Source organism: Phoenix dactylifera, unplaced genomic scaffold (genome assembly GCF_009389715.1).
Source record: "Phoenix dactylifera cultivar Barhee BC4 unplaced genomic scaffold, palm_55x_up_171113_PBpolish2nd_filt_p 001378F, whole genome shotgun sequence".
NCBI classification, from domain to species: domain Eukaryota; kingdom Viridiplantae; phylum Streptophyta; class Magnoliopsida; order Arecales; family Arecaceae; genus Phoenix; species Phoenix dactylifera.
Genome location: NW_024068702.1, coordinates 45,003 through 71,383, shown reverse-complemented (window position 1 = coordinate 71,383; position 26,381 = coordinate 45,003). Strand labels below are relative to the sequence as shown.

Sequence of the window (26,381 nt, the reverse complement as noted above, 5' to 3'; positions counted from 1 at the left end):
CATAGCTTCCAACCATTTTTTGGAATCGATATCAGATATCGCCTCGTTGTAGGTTTTGGAATCCTGTATGTGATCCCTATCTCCCACTAGGAATATTTTCTCGGTATCCTCTTCTAGTATACCTAAGTATCTATCGGGAGGATGGGAGACCCTACTTGATCTTCGAGGTGGTTGAGGGGCATCGTGTACTGGCTCTGTATTAATGGGTTCGATAGGATCTATGACTCGTTGCTTTTCAGAGACTTTCTCTTCAAGCTCAATTTTCCTCCCACTGCCTCTATCAAGGATAAACTGGTTTTCCAAGAAGCTGGCATGACGGCTCACAAACACATTGTGCTCCTCTGAGACGTAAAAATTGTATCCTAATGACTCTTTAGGATATCCTATAAAACGAGCACTTATGGTCCTAGCCTCTAGTTTGTCCGCCTGTAGTCTTTTGACGTGGGCCGGATATTCCCAAATCTTGAGATGACCAAGACTTGGTTTCTTACCATGCCATATCTCATACGGTGTGGCAGGAACGGATTTAGAGGGAATTCTATTAAGTAGATATACTGCGGTAAGTAAGGCATCTTCCTAAAGAAACATCGGTAGATCAGTGAAGCTCATCATGGACCGGACCATATCCAATAGAGTCCGATTTCTCCTCTCTGACACCCCGTTGAGTTGAGGTGTACCCGAAGGAGTCCATTGAGAGACTATGCCATTGTCCTTGAGATAGTTCCGGAATTCTCCACTAAGGTATTCTCCTCCTCGATCTGATCGAAGAGCCTTATGGGGTTTTCCAGTTTATTTTTCTACTTCATTTTTGAACTCTTTAAACTTTTCAAAAGATTCAGATTTGTGTCTCATTAGATATACATACCCATACCGTGAATAATCATCGGTAAAGGTAATGAAGTACGAATAACGATCCCTGGCTAGCACATCGAATGGGCCACATACATCTGTATGTACCAGGGTAAGTATTTCAGTGGCCCTCTCCCCATGTCCTACAAAGGGCAATCTAGCCATTTTTCCTTGAAGACAGGACTCGCAAACTGGATATGACTCAGAAGTCAATGAGCCGAGAAGCCCATTTTTATCCATTTTGTTCATTCTGTCCTCTCCAATATGGCCAAGCCTGAGGTGCCACAAATATTTTTGGTTTATCTCATCCTTGGATCTTTTGGATCCTTTGGCACTCACTTCTTGCTCAGACACATTTATAGATACATCCATATGCAAATGATAGAGACTGTCAATCATAAAACCACGTGCGACTATTTTATTTCTAAAATAAATAGAACAGCAGTCTTTGTCAAATATAAAAACATGACCTTCCTGTGCTAGACATGAAACAGAAATCAAATTTCTGCTAGCAGCAGGTACATAATAGCAGTCTCTAAGTAATAAACTAAAACCAGACGGTAGTCGCAGATGGTAGGTGCCCACAGCCACAGCAGCAACTTTTGCCCCGTTGCCTACCCGAAGGGTTACTGCACCTTTCGCCAGCCTTCTACTTTCCTTTAGACCCTGCATGGTAGTGCATAGATGAGCACTAGAACCAGAATCTATAACCCAACTAGAAGTAGAAGAAACCGTTAGATTAGTTTCAATTATGAGCAAGTCTATACCTTCTGAAGGTGTGTCACCTTTCTTGTTTTTCAGGCTCTCGAGGTATGAAGGACAGTTCCTCTTCCAGTGGCCGTCGACATTGTAGTGGAAACATTTTTCTTTGTCATTGGCCTTTTTCTTTTGAACTTCCTTCTTTGGTTTCTTGTCTTTCTTCTGCTTCTTCGCAGGCTTCTTTTTCTTCCAAGCAGACTTTCTCTTGGAACCAGAAGTCAACTCAGCAGCAAGGACATTGCCCCTTGAACCTTTTAAGGCTCCCTCAGCAATTACCAACATATTTATCAGTTCAGTCTTAGTGCATTCAATCTTATTCATGTGGTAGTTTACTATAAACTGACCAAATGAATCAGGAAGGGATTGAAGGATCAGATCAACTTGCAATTCCTTGTGCATGTTCATACCGAGCTTCTCAAGCTCCTCAAGGTCCTTGATCATAGTCAGACCGTGATCATGGACGGACTGCCCCTCGCGCATCTTTGTTTTGAAGAGCCTCTTGGACACTTCAAAACGAGCTGTGCGACTCTGCTCACCATACAACTCTTGCAGGTGTGCCAGTATGTCCCTAGCAGTCTTCATATTCTCATCATGCTGGCATTGGAATTCATTTGACATGGATGCCATCATATAGCACTTGACTCTAATGTCATCATCCAACCACTTTTGATGCATCTCACGCTGAACATCAGTAGCACGTGTTGGTAGTGTGGGGATATCTGAATCGAGTATGTAGCCTATTTTCTCACAGTTCAAAATAATTTTGAGGTTTCTTAGCCAGTCCTTGTAATTTGTACCGGTCAATCGGTTGGTCTCAAGAATACGGGTCAAAAGGTTTGAGGCTGATATTATGATCTGCAGAGAGTAAAGATTCTAGTTATACTTTTGTACTTGATCCTTAATCTGTTCTAAGAACTTTTAGAACGAATGTACCTCCCACTATTTTCTCGAATTCCTCACACTCCCCTGGTAGGAAAATGGAAATCCTACACGACTAGGGTTTCTAGTGGGTACTGCGGTCTCACCAATTTACATGCCACCTCACCTAACAGTTATTGATGACACATAGATTGATGAATGTACAACTCTTGTACAATGCTTCTCAAGCATGTTGCAGTGCTTCTTGGTCTCTAAGCCATGAAGACCTCACCTAACAGTTATTGGTCTCATTTCTTAGTTAAGTCAGACCCACCGTATAACCGTAGGAATAAAGTCGTCATTGGGTCCTCACCTAACAGTTATTGGTGCCCAACCCCACCTTTACACTACAACATCTCATGTCTATAGAGAGGTCCAGTCCTCCGATGCAACTTGCCCACTGTGTCCAGCCGAGACAAATCAACATCAGAAAGACCTTAGCAGCTCTACTACAGTGGAAGACCTATTGACTTAATATTGGTTAATCAGGTCTTAGTGTTTGCAACTTGAGCTCTTCATAAGAGGTAATCGAACAATTGGCCAAGTAAGCAGGTGGGAGGCTCCCCTTACTCAGAGAGTAAGGTCCTAATTAAGTAACCATCTTTCATGCTTTCCTAAACACCAATTAGATCAATTAATCTAATATGACTCGCTCATGTTGGTTCACTCTCGACTTGATTGAGGAGGTTTTAATTTAGGTCTCAATTGGGTTTGCTACATCACATGTAAACCTATCTACCCGACTCTCATTCACATCACATGCAAACGGCACATTGCAGGCAGTTATAATCGCAGCAATAATTAAAGTTAAACTTTGAATAGGTGATGATCATGGATTCTAGTTAGGTCGTATTACAAGCACATGCACGTCAATCGATCAACTGGTCTTCAACTCTTGAATTTGTTCCAAGCCTCCTTGATTCGATCCTTGACCAACTCTTGATCCAATCGCCATCAACCGCTTAGACCCCTACTCATCTCATGCATCATCTTTGACTTGATCGTTGACGTACATCACATCACAGAAATACAACCAGATATAAAATAAAAATAAAAATAAATTACATCTCCCTTTTAGGAGGCACGCATGCCTCTCAAAACATTAAATAAGATGCATGCAAGCATCTGAAAAATTATATGACATTACAGATCACATCGCAGGTCATTACATTTGATACCAAAAGGGTTTGAATCCTATGATCATCACCACATGCAGCAATTATAATTTTCAGATCTGAAAACTAATTGATTATCTTATGACATAGGTTGCTGATCATGCTAATTATGATTCTAAACTTTGTAATCCCATTAACAATGCAATTAGAATCATCTTTTTATTACATAAAAATTAGCATGCAAAAATCAGCACCCTAGGAAAAATCTGCATGCAGAAAATCTTTCAGCATGCATGATCATTCAATTTTCAGATCTAATAAGCCTATTAATAATTAATCCTTACCTTAATCTACGATGCCTAGGCTCTATTACCACTGTTAGAACCCACCCATGCCGCTGATATTTCAAAACAAAATCAGATGGCAGCGGAATCGGCATAAGCGGGATCAACGTTCATCGCATGAACGTGTTTAAAAAACCTTTCGTAGATAGATAAAGATTAAAAACTTTTAATCTAATTAGAAGATCAGATCTTCACCTTGTGCGGGTAGATGATCACCGCAAACTGGAGTTCGTGATTTTAGGATGAAGGTTCGTATGAAGCCGTTCACATGTCCAGCCTCTACGGGTATCCACACGAAGCAGAGATCCGATCAAAGCTCTCTTGTCTTCCCGGGGTGCTAGCTCCCTTGCAAAGACTTCTTTTGATGGCTGATCTCCTCTCTTTCTTTCAACTCTTGAATGTGCTTGAAAGGAGGAAGAAGAAGGAGGGATAGAGGAAGAGGAACGAAGCCCCTGCAGCCTTTCTTTTCTTCCCTGCGTTGGAACCAAGAAAGGAGGCCAAGGAGAGGTGCACGCCTCTTCTTCTTTTTCCCTTTGCTGATGGCGGCTGAACCAAGGAAGGGAGAGGGGTGGCTACGGCTTGAAGGAGGAGGAATTCTATTCACCTAGGGCGCCGGCCCCTTGTCCCTTTTTATAGCCATCTAGGGCTCCTACAAATTAGGAGCCCTAGACTAGTTTTCTAAGAGGGGGCGCCGGCCCCCTCTCTTCATGCCGCACCAAGGAAGCAAAAAGGGGAGGGGCTTGCGCCCCTCCCTCTTGGTAAACCCTAATCCACATTAAGTAGGGTTTGGAATGCCCTAATGTGGTGAAGCCCTAATCCAATTAGGCTTAGCCCAAGGGTGAACCTATTTGGATCCAATCTAGGTAAGTCCTAATCCAATTAGAACTTAAATCAATTTTGACTCAATTAAACTCTTCAATCCTAATCCAATTAGGAGTCTTATTAATTCATTAGATTAATAATTAATTGTGACTTAAGAAACCCTAATACAAATTAGGACATTTTTAATTTTAGTCCTAATCCAATTAGGACTCTAATTGAATCCGAAGTCCTAATCCAATTAGGATTTCTAGGAATCCTATTCTAAGTAGGAATCCAAAGATGAATTCAAAATCCTAATCTAATTAGGATTGTAGGAATCCTACTCCAAGTAGGAATCCCAGTCCTACTCCAAATAGGATTCCAGTCCTAATCCAATTAGGACTCTAGGAATCCTACTCTAAGTAGGATTTGTGTTTTAAGTCCAATTAATCAATTTCCATTGTTCCTTCTTCAACTGAATATCAATCGAATTGATTACTTGTGATTCCTAATCACTATTCAACCATCGGATCGGTCAATACTTCTAGTGTGTGTGACCCCATAGGTTCTATTCTGACTGGTAGTGAGATATATTGCGATCTCTATCACAATATCATTGAAAACTTCTTTCAATGGGTTGGAACGATTCCAACTCAACTCATTAGGATTTATCGATCATCGAGACAATCCCTATGAGTCCCACCATCCACCAGTAACACCTAGCAGCATGTAGTGGCTACCCAGCAGAATAGAATGGTGAATCTCTAGGTGCAGTTATTATGTGATACAGTCCTTCTATCGTGGATCCCTACAGGGCGGAGGTCATGGACAACTCGTCAAACCCCATCGTCTGTCATATGTCAAGATTTATTCGACTTAAGTTCGAGAGCGGAGAACTCTTTCTCTACTGTGCAATCTGCCCCGGCCGAGGTCTTACGAACTTAGTCTTATAAATCACATAGGATCTCTCCTTATCTATCAAGGTCGATAGATTCCTTATAGGTGCATACCTTACTCCTACAGTGAACCTACTGCAGCCAATCTACACTGCATGGACCCATATGGCTAGAGACCATGTATGTGTGCAGTCAAACTACAATAACCTCACTGTGAGTGGCCGAAGCACCGCAGGTCAAAGGACCAGTCACACTACTGCAACATCAAGCAAGTCACTGACGAGTGGATAGACATCCAAGTGACTTCTTGTATTGGTCACGCTCAGTACCCTTATTCTTAACAAGCACCTGCACTATTACTTCAGTGTCGCCACACTGTGGACTCGAGTCTCGTCCATCCATAAGAAAAGTAATGTGTGCACTGATCTCATCGGATCGATCACCGCCCTCGTGATGATCCATCGATCAGGAGCATTCAGAAATTAATCACCAATGATGCATGGCTCAAATTTTTAACTCTTAAGAATATGCATCATCACCTTATTAATTCTTGGACGATTCATAGACACATAAACAATATGAATGAAAAAGATGCCTTTTCTTTATTCAATAATAATAAAGTCAAATACAAATTATGTCCCAGAATTAATAATGTGTCAGCCAAAAATTAGCTTCTAGGGCATACATCTAACACCATCTTTATCCATTTTATTCATTCTGTCCTCTCCAATATGGCCAAGCCTGAGGTGCCACAAATATTTTTGGTTTATCTCATCCCTGGATCTCTTGGATCCTTTGGCACTCACTTCTTGCTCAGGCACATTTACAGATACATCCATATGCAAATGATAGAGACTGTCAATAATAAAACCACGTGCAACTATTTTATTTCTGAAATAAATAGAACAGCAGTCTTTGTCAAATGTAAAAACATGACCTTCCTATGCTAGACATGAAACAGAAATCAAATTTCTGCTAGCAGCAGGTACATAATAGCAGTCTCTAAGTAATAAACTAAAACCAGACGGTAGTCGCAGATGGTAGGTTTCCACAGCCACAGCAGCAACTTTTGCTCCGTTGCCAACCCGAAGGGTTACCGCACCTTCCGCCAGCCTTCTACTTTCCTTTAGACCCTGCATGGTAGTGCACAGATGAGCACTAGAACCAGAATCTATAACCCAACTAGAAGTAGAAGAAACCGTTAGATTAGTTTCAATTATGAGCAAGTCTATACCTTCTGAAGGTGTGTCACCTTTCTTGTTCTTCAGGCTCTCGAGGTATGAAGGACAGTTCCTCTTCCAGTGGCCGTCGACATTGCAGTGGAAACATTTTTCTTTGTCATTGGCCTTTTTCTTTTGAACTTCCTTCTTTGGCTTCTTGTCTTTCTTCTGCTTCTTTGCAGGCTTCTTTTTCTTCCAAGTAGACTTTCTCTTGGAACCAGAAGTCGACTCAGCAGCAAGGATATTGCCCCTTGAACCTTTCAAGGCTCCCTCAGCAGTTACCAACATATTTATTAGTTTAATCTTAGTGCATTCAATCTTATTCATGTGGTAGTTTACTATAAACTGTCCAAATGAATCAGGAAGGGATTGAAGGATCAGATCTACTTGCAATTCCTTGTGCATGTTTATACCGAGCTTCTCAAGCTCCTCAAGATCCTTGATCATAGTCAGACTGTGATCATGGACGGACTGCCCCTTGCGCATCTTTGTTTTGAAGAGCCTCTTGGATACTTCAAAACGAGCTGTGCGACTCTGCTCACCATACAACTCTTGCAGGTGTGCTAGTATGTCCCTAGCAGTCTTCATATTCTCATGCTGGCATTGGAGTTCATTTGACATGGATGCCATCATATAGCACTTGACTCTAATGTCATCATCCAACCACTTTTGATGCATCTCATGCTGAACATCAGTAGCACGTGTTGGTAGTGTGGGGATATCTGAATCGAGTAAGTAGCCTATTTTCTCACAGTTCAAAATAATTTTGAGGTTTCTTAGCCAGTCCTTGTAATTTGTACCGGTCAATCGGTTGGTCTCAAGAATACGGGTCAAAAGGTTTGAGGCTGATATTATGATCTGCAAAGAGTAAAGATTCTAGTTATACTTTTGTACTTGATCCTTAATCTGTTCTAAGAACTTTTAGAACGAATGTACCTTCCACTATTTTCTCGAATTCCTCACACTCTCCGGTAGGAAAACGGAAATCCTACACGACTAGGATTTCTAGTGGGTACTGCGGTCTCACCAATTTACATGCCACCTCACCTAACAGTTATTGATGACACATAGATTGATGAATGTACAACTCTTGTACAATGCTTCTCAAGCATGTTGCAGTGCTTCTTGGTCTCTAAGCCATGAAGACCTCACCTAACAGTTATTGGTCTCATTTCTTAGTTAAGTCAGACCCACCGTATAACCGTAGGAATAAAGTCGTCATTGGGTCCTCACCTAACAGTTATTGGTGCCCAACCCCACCTTTACCCTACAACATCTCATGTCTATAGAGAGGTCCAGCCCCCCGATGCAACTTGACCACTGTATCCAGCCGAGACAAATTAACATCAGAAAGACCTTAGCAGCTCTACTACAGTGGAAGACCTATTAACTTAATATTGGTTAATTAGGTCTTAGTGTTTGCAACTTGAGCTCTTCATAAGAGGTAATCGAACAATTGGCCAGGTCAGCAGGTGGGAGGCTCCCCTTACTCAGAGAGTAAGATCCTAATTAAGTAACCACCTTTCATGCTTTCCTAGACACCAATTAGATCAATTAATCTAATATGACTTGCTCATGTCGGTTCACTCTCGACTTGATTGAGGAGGTTTTAATTTAGGTCTCAATTGGGTTTGCTACATCACATGTAAACCTATCTACCCCGACTCTCATTCACATCACATGCAAACGGCATATTGCAGGCAGTTATAATCGCAGCATTAAGTAAAACTAAACTTTAAATAAGTGATGATCATGGATTCTAATTAGGTCATATTACAAGCACATGCACGTCAATCGATCAACTGGTCTTCAACTCTTAAATTGGTTCCAAGCCTCCTTGATTTGATCCTTGACCAACTCTTGATCCAATCGCCATCAACCGCTTAGACCCCTGTTCATCTCATGCCTTGTCTTCAACTTGATTGTTGACGTACATCACATCACAGAAATACAACCAGATGTAAAATAAAAATAATAATAAATTACATCTTCTTTTAGGAGGCACGCAGGCCTCTCAAAACATCAAATAAGATGCATGCAAGCATCTGAAAAATTACATGACATTGCAGATCACATCGCAGGTCTTTACATTTAATACCAAAAGGGTTTGAATCCTATGATCATCACCATATGCAGCAATTATAATTTTCAGATCTGAGAATTAATTGATTATGTTATGACATAGGTTGCTGATCATGCTAATCATGATTCTAAACTTTGTAATCTCATTAGCAATGCAATTAGAATCATCATCTTATCACATAAAAATCAGCATGCAAAAATTCAGCAACCCTGAAAAATCTGCATGCAGAAATTTTCAGCACGCATAATCCTTTAATTTTCAGATCTAAGATGCCTTTAGATAATTAATTCTTACCTTAATCTACGAAGCCTAGGCTCTGATACCACTGTTGGAAACCCGCCCATGCCGCAGAAAATTAAAAAAAAATCAGATGGCAGCGGAATCGGCTTAAGCAGGATCGACGTTCATCGCATGAACGTCGTTCGATAACCGTTCGTAGATGGGTAAGGATTAAAACCTTTTAAAACTTTAGAAAGATCGGATCTTCACCTTGTGCAGGTAGATGATCACCGCAAACTGATGATCGTGGTTTTGGATGAAGGTTCGCTTGAAGCCGTTCAAGTGCCCGGCCTCTACGGGTATCCACACGAAGCAGGAACCGATCCAAGCTTTCTATCTCTCCGGGGTGCTAGCTCCCTTGCAGAGATAACTTTGATGGCTGATAGAGGGAGGAGGAAGAAGATGAAGGGATCAAGGGAGAAGATCCAAAAGGCTAGATGCAGCCTTTCCTTTTCCTTGTGTTGAATCCCAAATAGGGCTGGAAGTGGGCTCGAGCCGGCCCGAAGCCCATCGGGTCGGGCCGCCTGCGGGCCGGGCTATGGGCTAGACCCAATGAATGTCGGGCCGGGCTCGGGCTGCAAACTTAAGCCTAATTTTATTTCGGGCCGGGCTCGGGTTTCCCATTGGCCCGGCCCGGGCCCGGACCAAGCCCGAGCCCAATGCCAGCCCGAACCAAGCCCAACATCACGGCCCGAATTCCATTTGGGTAATAAAGACTTAAGCTTGGCTGGCTGGCTGCTTGGGTAACCGATTTAGGGCTTGCAGAAGGCCAGAGCTCGTCGACCGGGTCCGTCGTCGTCGTCGTCTAGGGTCCGGTGGAGGCTCGTTGTCGTCGTCGTCGTCTAGGGTCCGGTGGAGGCGTTGTCGGCTCGTCGTCGTCGGCTCGTCGAGTGCAGAGGCGAGACGAGAGCGGGGGAGGCTCGTCGAGTGCTAGGGTTTCTCCGCTCGTCGTCGTCGGCTCGTCGTCGTCGGCTCTCAGGTTAGGGTCCCTACTTCTGATTTTGCTGTTTTCCTGGGATGATTGCGGATTTCTCGCCCGTCACCGTCACCGATGCCCAACCTCCCACCTCCTGCTCCGGTTTAGGGCTTGCTGAATCGCGATTTGCAGAGGGCCAGAGCTCGTCGACCGTCGTCGTCGTCGTCTAGGGTCCGGTGGAGGCGTCGTCGGCTCGTCATCGTCGGCTCGTCGTCGTCGGCTCTCAGGTTAGGGTCCCTACTTCTGATTTTGCTGTTTTCCTAGGATGATTAGCGGATTTCTCGCCCCTCACCGTCACCGATGCCCAACCTCCCACCTCCTGCTCCGGCCGTCCGGTGTGCGCTCTTCTCTCCCGCCAACGCCTCATACTCAATTAATCATCTGATCATTATCAGTCTCTTGAGTTGGCCAATGTGCAAAAGCTGAATGAGTTACAGCCTTACAGGATATTTGGTTGTGCCTTGTCTTCTACTAATGTTCTGCTATAGAATAAAATGACTGATAGGAAGGTTTATTTTGCATGTCTAAGGGGTTTCTTTCATGGTTAAAAATATCTTAAATCATATACTTCACCGGTGAACAGACAAAGTGACAGAGGGCAGAGTATCTAAAACAGAGTGAGACCTCATGGGGCAAGGATTAAGAATACAAATATCTTAAATGACAGAGGGCAGAATTAAGAATATGCCTTTTCTTCTTACATGCTGGCACATCACCATCAAATTCTGGAGTGCATCTTTAAGTACATCTTTGGCTGAATAACCTACTCATGTAATTCTCAATTCTTAGATAGTTGAAGGTCATATTCTTAATTCTGATCTAATTTCTTTATATTTTAAATGAAACCGAATATAATCAAAATGAGCAGAAACTGAAAGAAAACATCCATAATCATGTTAAAAATTGGCCAACGTTTTGGCTGACATTTTGGATCCACAGTTTCAAAAGAATGAAAAATAGAATGTCTAACATTTAACTAGTGTCATTCTAGCTATAACTATTAACATTTAACTTTGTCAATAACAAGAGTTTTAAATTTTCGTACATATCTGATGCTATAGGTTAAATTTGTGATGTTTATTTTGTTATTTGGGCAGATTATTTTTACTAATGTCTTATTCTAAAGTGGGTGAAAATGAGACTGTTGAAGATTTAAGGAATGAGGATGATAGAAATGAAGATACTGCTGAAAATGTTTGTGACAATTCTTCTAAAAAAAGATCTTGGGTATGGAATCACTTTATCGAGGAAAAAAATTCTGAAGGATCAATAGCTAAGTGCAAATATTGTAAAAAAGTTTTAAGTGAGAGCACTAAAGGAGGAACGAGTCATCTAAAACGCCATCTTGAAAATGTTTGCAAGAAGTATCAAAAGAATCCAACTAATCAGTTGCTCTTACTACCAAGTTCAAAAGATCCGATAAAGTGTTTCAAATTCAATCAAGAAGAGAGTAGAAAATTTTTTGCAAAATTTATCATATGTGCTGAGCTTCCATTTCGTATTGTTGAGCACACTGTTTTTCTGGATTTTATGAAATCTCTTCAGCCATTATTCAAAATTATGGGTCGTAAGACTGTAAAACATGATTGTATGGCTTTGTATCAAGAAGAGAGGAAAAAATTGCATGATGTATTTAAGAACCTAAGTTCTCGGGTTAGTTTCACTACTGATATTTGGACATCAAATCAAAAAATTGGTTACATTTCTTTCACAGCACATTATATTGATTCTGATTTTACTCTGCATAAGAAGATTATTAGTTTCAAGAAACTTCCATACCCTCACACCAGCTTTGCAATTGAAGATGCTGTAAAAAAATGTCTTGTTGAATGGGAATTGGATTGTAAAATATGTGCTATTACTTTGGATAATTGCAGCACAAATGATGCTGTAATGAGAAGGCTCCGAGATCACTTTTGTTATTCAATGTTGTTTAGTGGGGAGTACAGTCATATTAGATGTTGTGCACATATATTAAATATTATGGTTCAGGATGGAATGAAAATCATTCATGAAGCTATTGAATGTATAAGAGAAATTGTTAGATATATCTCTGCATCCCCATCTCGAATGCAAGCATTTAATGAAATTCTACAGCATATGAGACTTTCTGCTAGAAAAGGACTCACTTTGGATGTTCCTACAAGATGGAATTCTACTTATGAAATGTTGCATGATGCACTTGGTTATAAAGATGCTCTTATTAGATATGCAACTGAGCATTCATGTGTATGCCCCACCAATGATGAATGGAAAAAGGCTTCTATAATTCTTAAATTTTTAGAAGCCTTTCTTGATGCCACTAAAGTATTTTCTGGTTGTAAGTATCCCACATCCAATTTATACCTAAAAGAAGTTTGGGGAATTAGGGCTCTGTTGATGGATGAAAGTATCGATACTGATGAAACAGTGAAGCAATTAACAAATGAGATGCTAAAGAAGTTTAACAAATATTGGTCTCAGTGCAATAATTTGTTGGTAATTGCTTCTATTTTGGATCCCAGATCAAAGTTGATATTTGTAGAGTTTTGTTATCAAAAGGCATTTGAGTTGGAGGAGTGCAAGAAAAAGATTGATGATATTCGTGCTTGTCTTTTTAAATTGTATAATGAGTATGTAGATGCAACAAGAATGCATCCCTCTATGAGTTCAAGTGAGCGAACATCTAATTTTGGTGGACAAGGTGATATAAGTTCAGTTTCTTCCAAAAAGAATTTGGTATGGATTTTGCTCAATTTAGAAGTCAGAGTTCTTCAAAATGCCCTAAGAGATCCGAGTTGGATAGTTATTTGGATGATGATGTGCTTCCTGATTTGGAGAATAAGGAGTTTGACATCTTGGCTTGGTGGAAGAGCAATGCAGCAGTCTATCCTATACTATCAAGAATGGCTCGAGATGTTCTAGCTATTCCAGTCTCTACTATTTCATCTGAGTCAGCATTCAGCACTGGTGGTAGAGTTGTGGATCAGTATCGAAGCTCTTTGAGCCCTTCTACCGTAGAAGCCTTAGTGTGTACCCAAGATTGGCTTCGTGAACAATATGATGAAGGTATATAAATCTTTTAAATTTATCTAATATTTTTTATTTGCTTATTGTACTTATAATTTAAACATTTATGATTGATTTGTGTGTTAACAGTTGCAAATTGCTCGAGTTCTGTAACATTGAATGTAGATGACAACACCCTGGACTCCTGGAGTGGGCAATTTGGGAGAACTGAATGACGATACCCTCCTCATCAGATCTAGTTCATACCTAAAGTATCAAGTATCAAGTATGTTTGTTGATGGAGTATTTTCATGTGGATCATGGTTATTTGTCGCAATATTTTATGAGAGTTGTATGTTTTTGAACTGCAGGCCTGAAGCTGACTTCAGGGGGTTTCTCTATTACATGGATATGATGAATATATTATTGTGCAGGGAACAACGACTTCAGGCCGATGATTTTTTTTATTCTCCTGTTTTTGATGGAATCCTTTTGTTTGGTTTCAGTTGTATCGTTGCAGTTGGTTGCATGGAATGAATTTTTTTGCAAGTTATCTTCAAACCATCAGATGCTATTTTGTTAATGATCTGTCTGATTGCCTATTTGGTCCATCTCATATTTGATTTAAGTTGAGTAGGTTGTTTGCTTGTCGACATTTTTGCTTGTATGTTTTCATGTACTTGTATTTGGACATACACCTCTGTGAAATTATCCTCTGTGCAGCCGTGCAGGTGATCTGTCATTTGAGCATATTAACTTTACCTCAGCAATGCAATCCAAAGGTATGGGCTCCTTACTACAATACTACTACACATTTGTCGAAGCATGTGTAAGCACGCCTCCACACATTATTTATGCTTGTGCTGAGATGTACAATGTCTACACTTTCTTGAACCAAAGCACAATAATCATTTTTCTGCTATATAAGAATAGTCTCTAATGCTCTCTCTATTTGGAAGTAATCCCTTTCCTTCTTCTTTTATCAAAATATCTGTCACTTTTAGAGTATGATCATCAGATACCAGCTTTTGAAACATGACGCCAACCTGTAATTCGAATGGAGAAAGCATGTAAGACAAGCATAAATAATATATGGAACTGATAAAATTAGCATGTGAATTGCAGCAATTGCTTACCGAGTAGTAAAAGACAGTTCATAACTCATAAGAATAGGAGGTAACCAATAATCCATGTAAGACAAGCAAAATAGAGATCTACCCTAGATACTGACAATTTTTTCCATTTTTAACTTCTGCAAAACACATGTATTAATATATAATCCTGTAAACTGGGCCGGGCTCGGGATCGGGCCGGGCTCGTCATCGGGCTGGCCCAAACGGGCTCGTCATCGGGCTGGCCCAAATGGGCTCATCATCGGGCTGGCCCAAACGGGCTCGGGCCGGGCTCGGGCCAGGCTCGGGCCTTGTTCCTTTAAAATTGTTCGGGCCCCAGCACGGCCCGAAGCCCGGAAAAAAATTTCGGGCCGGGCTTGGGTAGGGGTTTGGCCCGGCCCGGCCCGGCCCACTTCCAGCCCTAATCCCAAACGAAGGAGGAAGAAGAAGACTATCAAGGCCCTTTTCCTTCTTGCTTGCGGCTGATCCAAGAGGAGAGAAGGGTGGCCACGAATTGGAGAGGAGGAGGGCTTCTAATGCATGCCCTAGCTGCCGCCCACCTCCCTTTTTAAAGACATGAAGGGCTCCTACAAGTTAGGAGACCTTGACTTATTTCCAAGAGGGGGCGCCGACCCCCTCTCTTCATGCCGCACCAATCAAGAGGAGAGGGGCTCATGCCCCTCTTACTTGGTTAACCTAATCCTCCTCCAAGGAGGATTAGGTGTCCTTCTCATGGTTTAGTCCTAATCTAATTAGGATTAACCAAATCATGAATCAATTGGGTTCAATCTATACTAGTCCTAATCCAATTAGAACTTGAATGAACCATGACTCAATTGAACTCTTCAATCCTAACCCAATTAGGAGTCATGTTGATTCATTAGATTAATAATTAATTAGGACTTATGAAATCCTAATCCAATTAGGACTTATTTAATTTTAGTTCTAATTCAACTAGGACTCTAATTTGAATCCGAAGTCCTAATCCGATTAGGACTCTAGGAATCCTATTCCAAATAGGAATCCAATTTTAATTCAAAACTCCTAATCAAATTATGATTGTAGGAATCCTACTCCAAGTAGGAATTCCAGTCCTACTTCAATTAGGATTCCCAGTCCTAATCCAATTAGGACTTTAGGAATCCTACTCGAAGTAGGATTTGTGTTTAAGTCCAATTAATTAATTTTCTTTGTTCCTTCTTCAACTGAATATCAATCGAATTGATTACTTGTGATTCCTAATCACGATTCAACCATCGAATCGGTTAATACTTCTAGTGTGTGTGATCCCATAGGTTCTATTCTGGTAGTGAGATATATTATGATCTTTTATCACAATATCATTGAAAACTCCTTTCAATGGATTGGAACGATTCCAACTCTACTCATTAGGGTTAATCGATCATCGAGATAATCCCTGTGAGTCCCACCATCCACCAGTGACACCTAGCAGCATGTAGTGACTACCCAGCAGAATAGAATGATGAACCTCTAGGTGCAGTTATCATGTGATACAGTCCTACTATCGTGGATCCCTACAAGACGGAGGTCATGGATAACTCGTCAAACCTCATCGTCTGTCATATGTAAAGATTTATTCGACTTAAGTTCGAGAGTGGAAAACTCTTTCTTCACTGTGCATACTGCCCCGGCCGAGGTCTTACGAACTCAGTCTTATAAATCACATAGGATCTCTCCTTATCTATCAAGGTCGATAGATTCCTTATAGGTGCATACCCTACTCCTACAGTGAACCTACTGCAGCCAATCTACACTGCATGGACCCATATGGCTAGAGACCATATATGTGTGCAGTCAAACTACAATAACCTCACTGTGAGTAGCCGAAGCATCGCAGGTCAAAGGACCAGTCACACTACTGCAACATCAAGCAAGTCACTGACGAGTGGATAGACATCCAAGTGACTTCTTGTATTGGTCACGCTCAGTACCCTTGTTCTCTAACAAGCACCTGCACTATTACTTCAGTGTCCCTACACCGTGGATGCGAGTCTCGTCCATCCATAGGAAAAGTAATGTGTGCACTGATCTCATCAGATCGATCACCGTCCTCGTGATGATCCATCGATCAGGAGCGTTTAGAAATTAATCACTAATAATACATGGTTCAAATTCTCAACTCTTGAGAATATGCATCATCATCTTATTAATTCCTTGGACGATTCATAGACACAATAATAATATGAATGAAAAAGATGCCTTTAATATATTCGATAATAATAAAGTCAAGTACAAATTATGTCCTAGAATTAATAATGTGTCAGCCAAAATTGGCTTCTAGGGCATACATCTAACAATCTCATGTTCCATCGGACAAGGCTGCGAAGACTAAGAATCTTCCGCCAACTCCAAGAGCAATCCCTGGGGCATTTGATCTCCCAAATACTTCTGCCTCGCAAAAGATAAGAGCGAACCCAAGAAGACCAAAGAGAGTTACCGTCATCATTATAGAGAGCCCATAAGTGTTTGGTCATGGCTGCCCTATTCCAAGTCACCATGTTCTTAATGCCCAAACCCCCTTCCTCCTTAGGCAAACAAATATTGTCCAATGCTACCTTCGCACCTCTAGTGCTAAGCTCACAACCCTTCCAAAGAAAAGAGCGTAAAGTGGATTCCACCTTCTTAATAATTGATTTGGGCAAGATGAATAAGGAGGACCAATAAACTTGGATGGAAAACAAAATATATTTGATGAGTTGTAATCTACCTGCAAAGGAGAGAGCACAGCAAGTCCAACTCTTAGTTTTGGCAATAATCCGGTCCACCAACACCTTACAATCAGTAGCCTTTAACTTAGTCGTTATAAGTGGCACACCAAGATACCTAATCGGAAGCGCTCCTTCATTATACCCGAGGATATCCAAAAGCTGCACTCAAAGCTCGGAAGGCACTCCACAAATGAACATGCTGCTCTTATTTGGATTTGGTATAAGTCCAGAGAAGTCTCGAAATTGCTGAAGACAACCACCGATCAAAGACACAGAAGCCAAATTCGCTTTACAGAAAATCATAAGATCATTTGCAAAGCACAAGTGAGAGATCTTTTCCTTTTCACAACGCTAATGGTACTGGACCCTATGGCTAGGACAAAAAGATAAGGTGACATAGGATCCCCTTGCCGCAAGCCCCGACCCCCAGGGAAGAATCCATGAAGTTCGCCATTAATAGAGATGGAGAAGCGAGTAGTGGAGATACACTCCGCAATCCATCTAACAACTCTATCCGGAAACCCCATAACACGTAATACAGCCAGTAAAAAATCCCACCGAACGGAGTCATATGCCTTCATTAGATCCACCTTAAGAGCACATCTCGGAGAGCCACCAGAGCGATGATAGTTCCGCATTAACTCTTGGCAGAGGATAATATTATCACTAATACGACGACTTGCAACAAAGGTCGTTTGGAAAGGTCCCACCAATCCCGAAAGTACCACCTTCACCCTATTTGCTATGAGCTTTGCAATACACTTGTAAATAGTGTTACAACAAGAAATTGGTCTAAAGTTCTTTACCTTGGTAGGGTTTTGAACCTTAGGAATCAAAGAAAGTATTGTAGCATTTACTTGTTTCAGAAGATGCCCGAAGGAGAAAAAAGATTGGATAGCCGCTATGACATCTTTCCCAACTATATTCCAGGCCTTCTTAAAGAAGCCAGCACTAAAACCATCCGGATCGAAAGCCTTGTTGTCCTTCAAAGAGAATATCACCATCTTTATTTCGTCATCTGAAACAGATTGATCTAAATCCTCCCTCTGAATCTCAGTGAGCCGCTTTGGAAGGACTCGCTAAAGCATATCCTCATCAACACCCGCAACCTCATGAGAACCTAGAAGATTCTGAAAGAACTGCACAATGGTGTCACTGACCTCACCCGGAGTCTCCACCCAAGCCCCATCATCAGTAGAAATAGATGTGATCTTGCTATGACTCTGAAAAAGCTTCATAGATTGGAAGAAGAACCTCGAATTCTTGTCTTCCAAATTCAGCCACTGAACCCGAGCCTTTTGCTTCAAAAAACTTTCTTCCGCTCTGCTCAACTCCAAATAATCCTTAATGAGCCTTGACTCCTCGGTGTGAAAAGTCGAGTCAAGGGGATGACGCTGAATCATACGTTGTCCCTCCTCCAAAGCCTCTTTAGCTCGCACCACTCACCGAGGCAAATTTGCAAAGAACTCCTTATTGAACTTTTTCAACTCCCCTTTCAAATGCTTCAACTTATGGCATAGTTGATACATCGGACTTCCTTTTACATCTATAACCCATGCCTTAGCTACCACGGATAGAAATTGCGGATGCTCAGCCCAAAGATCAAAGAATTTAAATGGTGTTTTTTGCGAAGGTAAGGCAGCAAGTGTTACCACCATTAAAGAATGATCCGAAACACCGGAGGGAGGAAAGTAAGCTTCAGAGCCTGAAAAGTCACACTCCCATGTCAAATTGGCAAGGATCCGGTCTAGCTTCTTCATAATAGGAGCATTGTCCTGCCAATTAGACCACGTGAAGAGACAGCCATTCTGTCGTAAATCACTTATGCCAGATTGAAATAAACAAGTAGCAAGGTCATTCTGCCAAGAAGGCCAACTAAGAGAGCCCCGAACCATTTCCTCTTGTGACTTTATAGCATTGAAGTCCCCCATGAGCACCCATGGAGAAGATTCCCATCCCACACTGTGAGAAACTAAATCAACCTACAATTCACTCCGCTTAATAGGGCAATTATCACCATATACAATCGAGACAATGAAAGAGGAATTTTTAGCAAGATCCCTAACATGCACATTGTTGCCCAGATAGACAACCCAAGAGGGGGGATGAATTGGGTTTTAAAATAATTATTGCAATTAAAAAGTTTGTGAATAACTAATTAATACTTTTTGTAAGTGGATTAATTAGATGCTATGTGCAGTGAATGAAATGAAAGAAAGAGACAACAAAGCAATCACAAACACAAGGAAATTTATAGTGGTTCGGAGCTAACCCTTGCTCCTACGTCCACTCCCCAAGCCTCACTTGGAAATTCACTATAACCCCTTGGATTACAGCCGGTTGTTTTACAAGCTCACAACCTAACTTGTTGTTTTACGAGATCACAACGAACTCGGTCGGTTTTTCCAGGCTCACCGACTAGAACCACCCGATTGTTTTTTCGGGATCACAATCAAACCCTTACACCGTTGGTTTCAACCTAGGCTCACCAACAAATCTTTACACCCTTGATTCAATCCCCTGATTGAATCACGTAAGGAACAAATGGTTTGAACAAAAGCTAACAGAAAAATAAAGCTTCTTAACAAGCAGATATTCAGCGATATAAATAAGAGAGAAGTTAAGAGCCCTCAAACAAATTTATGAAGATGTAGAGGAGGGCTTCTCGAACTCGGGGTCTCCTCTTGAGTGTCTCGAAGACTTGATGACTGAAGGAGACTTCTTTAATGCTGGAAAGAGTTGGTTGGATGGAGTTTAATGCCCCTCTTCCTTCTTTTCCTTTGAAATCCTTTGGTAGGTGAAGATTCTTTGTTTTCTTTGAATGGAATGTCACTTCTCCCTTGCTACAGTTCTCTGTGGCTATTTAAGCCATTCCCCACGAAAACTAGCCATTAGACACAATCTCCTAGCCGTTCTGCACATTCTGCACATCCTGACAATGTTTCTGTTGGGATCGGAGTCGACTTGCGCGATCAGGAGTCGACTCGGCTGCTGCAGGAGTCGACTCGTGCTTTTCTGGAGACGGCTCGGCAACTGTTCCGAATTTGAATTAAAGTGCTGTCTCGACTGGAAGTCGACTCGACTTAACCCGGAGTCGACTTCCCAAAGTCTGGAGCTGACCTGGCACTTTTGGAGACGACTCGACGTAAGGAATCCAGGGATGCATTTTTCAAGTTTGCTCACTCGAGTCGACTCGAAAATTCTGGGAGTCGACTCGGCGCTCAGAGTCCGAACTCCCGATCTTTTGTCTTTTGACTCGTGCCGTCTTGGAGTCGACTCGAACTGTTTCGGAGTCGACTCGGCTCTCAGTATCCGAAAAACAGTCTTCTGTCTTTTTGGGGTTGCGCTGCCTTGGAGTCGACTCGCCTCTCAGAGACGAAAATACCGTCTTCTGTCTTTTGGGGTCGCGCTGTCTTGGAGTCGACTCGAACTTTGCGGGAGTCGACTCGGCTCTCAGTGTCCGAAATTTGCTCTCTGACTTTTGCCTTGTATCACACTGGGAGTCGACTCTCGCTTCCTTTGGAGTCGACCTGCCAACCATCAGAGTCGACTCGAGTTCTTCGGGAGTTGACTCGGCTCTCAGGGTCCAAAATAACTTCTCTGTCTTTCTGTCTGTAACTCTCTGGAGTCGACTCGTACTACCCTGGAGTCGACTCGGCAAGCATCGGAGTCGACTCGCGCTCTTCAGGAGTCGACTCGTTGACAGGTTCTGAGATGGATCTTTCTGTCCGTCTGTCTGTTCTCAGTCGGAGTCGACTCGTAATGTACAGGAGTCGACTCGAGCCTGTGCCAGTGCTTCTGATACGCTTGGAGTCGACTCGTAATCTTTCGGAGTCGACTCGAGTCTCAGACTTTGGTTCAAATTGAGTTCTTTACTTATCCAAAATGTATTGAACCAAATCTAGAGACACTTAACCATAAATTTACAAGTATTTGACTGAAACACTAGATTGAATTCATTAGTACAACATAAGATATACTCAAATGCTTTGAGCTCATCAAAATCAAATAGGGTTATAATCAATCACTCCACACACATGCATCACTTGGTCGGATGAATTTATAAGAACAACATCCACCTCCTGAGGATTCTAACCAATCCAAATCCATCCATGAGAAGAAGCATTATAATTGCAAAGTAAACTCCAATTTCGAAAGATGGTGTTCACCACCTTTTCTTTATTTCTCTCTTTAACTTCAGTTTCCACCAAACCGCAAAGTGACAGTCTTTCCTTTCGAATAAGTTGTTGCACTTCTAAATGCTTGAAAGGGTCATTCAAACCCCTAACATTCCAACATCCAATAATCATTAATACTAAGAAAAGAGAGAGAAATCAAGCTCCATAAAGGATTACCTCCATTTACCCCCCCTCGGGGAGTAGTATTTCCGCCCTTTCTTGCCCTTGCCACCTGACCCTTTCATCTTCTTTTTTTCAAGCGAGTCCTTTGCCTTAATAGCCAACTTCAAGCGAGTCCTTTGCCTTAATAGCCAACTAATTAGCCATAGGAGTAGTAGCACCATCAGCACAAATAGCTAGCTATTTGTGGAGTAGCTTCATCCATTTTGGGTGTATGCTCTTCAACATCATTTTCAAAATAACACTCTCCCTCTTCAAATTCCACATTATCCTGAAGGTTCTCAAAAGCAATGAATGGAAGCATGGACTTCTCATCCATCCTCTCCGAGCTAGGTGAATGTAAAACAATCGCATTAGATGGTGTTGATTCCAATTCATGCCCACAAGGTGCTGTCAACCCTTTATTCTCACAATGAGGAGTTGAAGGTACCCCACATTCCACCGGTGACTTTGCTTTTTTACGCCTTGTAACTTCTTGCCATTCACCTTCACTAGTAGAACCCACCTTAGGCACCACTTTGTCACCACCATCGATCTTAGGAACCCAAACTTGCTTTGTTTTGATCTCCTTGGCCATCTTAGGGAAAGTGCCATTCGAATGGCCAAACACTCAACAAACTTGCTTTGTTTTATTTTGTCTCAATGTTTTACAAAATATCACAATTTACCACAAATTTATTGTTAGGTTTAGATGATCTATGTTGATATTAACCAAGGTTCTAAAAACTGTAATATGGGCCTGTACCTGTCATTAGGCTGGTCGTTTACCCACTCTGACACAGTTCTGCTGGCCTGATCAAACGGGGTCAAACGGGGAGGCGATATGTACTCACTCGTATGGGCCATACGAACACTACTTGGAAACATTGTTGTTGAGATTGCAAGATAAAGCTTTTACCCTTATTGTAGACAGTAGAGTCTAGCATCTAATAAAAAATCATCATCGTTTTTGCAGATTTTCCTTATTCTGGGTTAAACCAAGCATAACATCACTGAATTTGTCCAATTTCATGGGATGTCATGAGTATTGATAGATACCTGATGTAATTGTCGTTAAGTAAGCATAATTTAAGTTGTGAAATATGATTATTCCTTCCAACTTTTCCAAGTTAATTTCTCTCATTTTACAATGTTTCCACCTTTTTTTCTCCAAATTTTTGCCTAATTAGAACTTTTATTGTCTAAATTTTAATATAAATTCGTGTTATAAATATTGTATGATGATGGAGATGTGGAAGCACTTCACTTAGCCAAGGAGAAGTGGGTGCTTATCAGTAATGGATGCATGCCTAAAAAGGCTTAGACTTTGTCCTTTTTTTCTCTTGTCTTGATTTCTATATGGAGCCATAAATTCCCAACATAAATTATTGATGCATTATACTATGCTTCATTTTTTTTTTTTGGTCAAACCATGCTTCATTTTTTGACAGCGACCAAAATTTGAACATCCATCCCCACATGAGGAACTGTGAGTATTACCCTTTAAGTCTATTTGCACCATTCATGCTTCATTTTCTGCATGGTAGAAAACTTGTGATTATTTTTTGACACTGACGCAGCTGTCACTGTTGAAATACATTGTCTCTTGTCATTTTCTCATTTTTGACTGATCGTGAAATCTGAGTTAGTAGAGCAGAGGATGACAAGGAAGAGTCATACCAAAAAATATTTAAAGAAGAAAAACTCAAATCCTAACAGAAGAAAAAAAAAAAAGACCCCCCAGGCCTGGACCAGATGGTCCTTCATACTGCCAAGAGACCAACACCAGACAATTCCTATGCTTTGAACCACTGATTCGGCATTTGACTCTCTTATGATGATTGGCTAGATTCGACAGGCTGATTGATAGGGCGATGGCCATCCATTACTAAGAGATATTCAGAAATTAGTGTCTGGATATCATTCTATCCAGATTGCTCATGTTTACTAGGAGGCGAACAGGACTGCCGATTGGGTCGCCTCCTTTGCTTCTCATCATTCGGAAAAAGTTTTGTGGACAGCATCCGACCCTACCCCTACACTCCTGTGTCATTTTATTTTTCTTAACTCTGCTGGTAGTACTCATACTAGATTGACATGAGCTACCATTGTACTAAAAAAGAAAAAAACACCAATCATGTATCTAGCAGCTAGGAGCAGAATGTGAAGGGCCAAGGCAAGTAGTAGTCCTAAAAATAGCCTCTATCCTAACTTATCTTCCCACTGTTTTACCATAAAACTCATGCTATCTGAGGACATATTACTTGTTGCAAGGAAATTATGTTGATTGTAGATTAAATGTTTAAGATTGAATGTTCTAGTCTCCATTTTCAGCCACAGCATAATGTTCTGATGTTACCAACCTCCAAATAACTGAAGCTGTTGTTCTGAAAATGGTCCTTTGATCTGAAAATGGATAGCGGGGACAATTCTGATTTATCAAACGTCCATTCACCCTCTGGCTCTGATGTTGATGATATCACCTCAGGTATACATCTGTATATTTATTTAATATATATATTGTGAGACCCTGAAACTGGGCCCGGTCCATTGACCGGCCCAGCCCAAATTTCAGCCTCGCGTGCGTCGCACGTGAGGGCGCGAGATGAAGGGAGAAATCATCCCGAAGAAGCCAGGATCGTCTGGTTTTCTAGGGCTTCTTCCTCCCCTTGAAGCCATCCGAAGCAAAGCCGCCGCGTTGGGGGTCTTCTTCCTTGGGCTGCCGGCCGAGAGAGAAGAAGAGAGAGCCATTAAAAATCGGGAGGCACGGGTGGTCTTCCTCTTCTTCCATTGCCGCCGGAGAGGAAGAGAATCGCCGGTCTTCGTCGGAGGCTAAGGTAAGGGTTTCTAACTTTCCTCTCTTCCTTCCGTGATATTTAGCCATGATTTGTCATGGTTTTGGAGTCGGCCATCGTCGGAATTTTTACCCAAAAACAGAAGAGCCCTGTTCGGGCATGTCCTCTCGCCGTCGGCCTTGTGCGCCGCCGCCAGCCACTGGGGGTGGTCGCACTTGCTTCGCCACCCCTTGCCGCCAACGGGGTTGGCCACCACAGCCGCCCCTGAGTCCGACGGAGAAGGAAGGAAATGGGGGGTATGGGTCCCCTGTTCCGCCAAAGAAAAGAGAGGAGAAGAGAAGAAGAAGAAAAAGAAAGAAAGAAAGGAGAGGAAGCTTCGGGAGAAGAAGAGAAGAGAATAAAAGAAAAAGAAAAGAAAAAAAGAAAAGAGAAGGAAAGAAAAGAAAAGAAAAGAAAAAGAAAAGAAAAGAAAAGAAAAGAAAAAAAAAGAAATGAATGAAAGAAAGAAAATAAAAATAATAATAATAAAATAAAGGGAAGAGGGTGGTCTATGGGTATGAACTCGAAACCGGGGTGCTAGACACCTTGGCAGGGTCAGCCTTGGGAGAATGTTAAAATTTAAGTTATATATATATTGTGATGAATTTTAAAAGAAGAATATGATTTTTGGATATTAGGTTCTGCGAGGAATTTGTGAGATTAATTGGATTTGTTGTGAATCGCGTTCGATGTAAGTAATGAACTGCCTTTTCTAGACTCTTTATTTATATAATATTATTTTTGCATCGAATAAATTGTTAAGTGAATTTATATGTGATTTATGAATTTTACGAGATGATGATTTGAATGAAAAATATATATATTACATCATATATGCATATTTAGATTGGATTATGATATATCTATTTTGTTACAAAAAAAATTTTGATGTGCATTAGATTTGGAACTCTCAGCCTGACTATGTTCTGGACCCTGCCAATTGGGGGTTATGCATTGGCAATTCTGGCCTCACCACAGGGTATAAGTGTGGTATTCTAGTCCACTCCGCAGGGTATAAGTGCGGTATTCTAGCCCACTCCGCAGGGTATAAGTGCGGTATTCTGGCCCACTCCGCAGGGTATAAGTGCGGTTCAGTTTCTGGCCTAGCCACAGGGTATAAGTGTGGTCGTAGCTAAAGGCTGATGAGATGAATGTGATTTGTTTCGAATCAGATTTATGATTATGTATATAGATATTTTGAAAAATACGAATTTTAATGAATTTGTGCTTGAAAAGGAATTGATTATGTTATTACGTTGATTCATCGTAATTTGTATTTATATTTTATGTTATTATATGAGTTGACTAGTTAAGGTGTTTATTACTTACTGGGTTATCTAGCTCATTATACAATTTCTTGTTGTTTTTACAGATTCCGAGAACTAACCTATCGGGGATTTAAAATGGAAGAGCGACTAGAAGAACTGAAGACAAGTTATCCTAAATTAGGCTTTATTTAAATTGATGTTTTATCTTTATTGTTCCGCTGCGTATTTAGAACTATGAGACTATATAATTTGGGTCAGTCAATGGAGTAAGATTGCATTTATTTCAGCTGAATTATTTTAGATATATATATATATAGTTAAGATGTTTAGTTTAGATGCCTTGCATGCTCATAGGGGGAGTTTTCTACGGGTGTGCGGCGGTTGGCGCGGACCCCCGGCTCGCGATCTCGAGCCGGGGGCGTGACAACTTAAGTGGTATCAGAGCATAATTGGATAAATTATGAGATAAGAAAATCTAACATGACATGAGTGTAGATGGGTAGACACTAGGGACATTGGGACGTTAGTTTATGATGATTGTAGCAACCATTTTATGTACTTGTAATGAACTGGTAAGCTTATTATTGGCATGCTGCTATCTGATAGACATAGGTCAGGATGCCTCCACGTTGGATGAGAAAGACTACTCGCAGAGCTACTAATAAGGCACCCAACCCGCAAAATGACACTACACCCCAACAAGTTGGTAGCACCCCTCAGCAGGAGAGAGTCGTCAATCCTGCTAGTGATACTTAGACAGGATAACAAGAACCGGGCCTAGGCCAGGTTATGCAGACCATAGTGGGCCTTATGCAAATGCAACAGCAGGTGCAACAGCAGTTGCTCCAACAACGAGCGCAGTTGCCTTAGACA

General features: G+C 41.4%; 1 protein-coding gene across 1 annotated transcript; it reads left to right on the top strand.

Moving 5' to 3' along the window:
- The first annotated feature begins 11,366 nt into the window (after positions 1 to 11,366).
- On the top strand, positions 11,367 to 13,553 carry LOC120108526 (zinc finger BED domain-containing protein RICESLEEPER 2-like). The gene is made up of 2 exons (XM_039122147.1): positions 11,367 to 13,288; positions 13,379 to 13,553. The coding sequence occupies exons 1-2, from the start codon at positions 12,961 to 12,963 to the stop codon at positions 13,462 to 13,464; spliced, it is 414 nt and encodes a 137-aa protein (XP_038978075.1). The 5' UTR covers positions 11,367 to 12,960; the 3' UTR covers positions 13,465 to 13,553.
- The last annotated feature ends 12,828 nt before the right edge of the window (positions 13,554 to 26,381 follow it).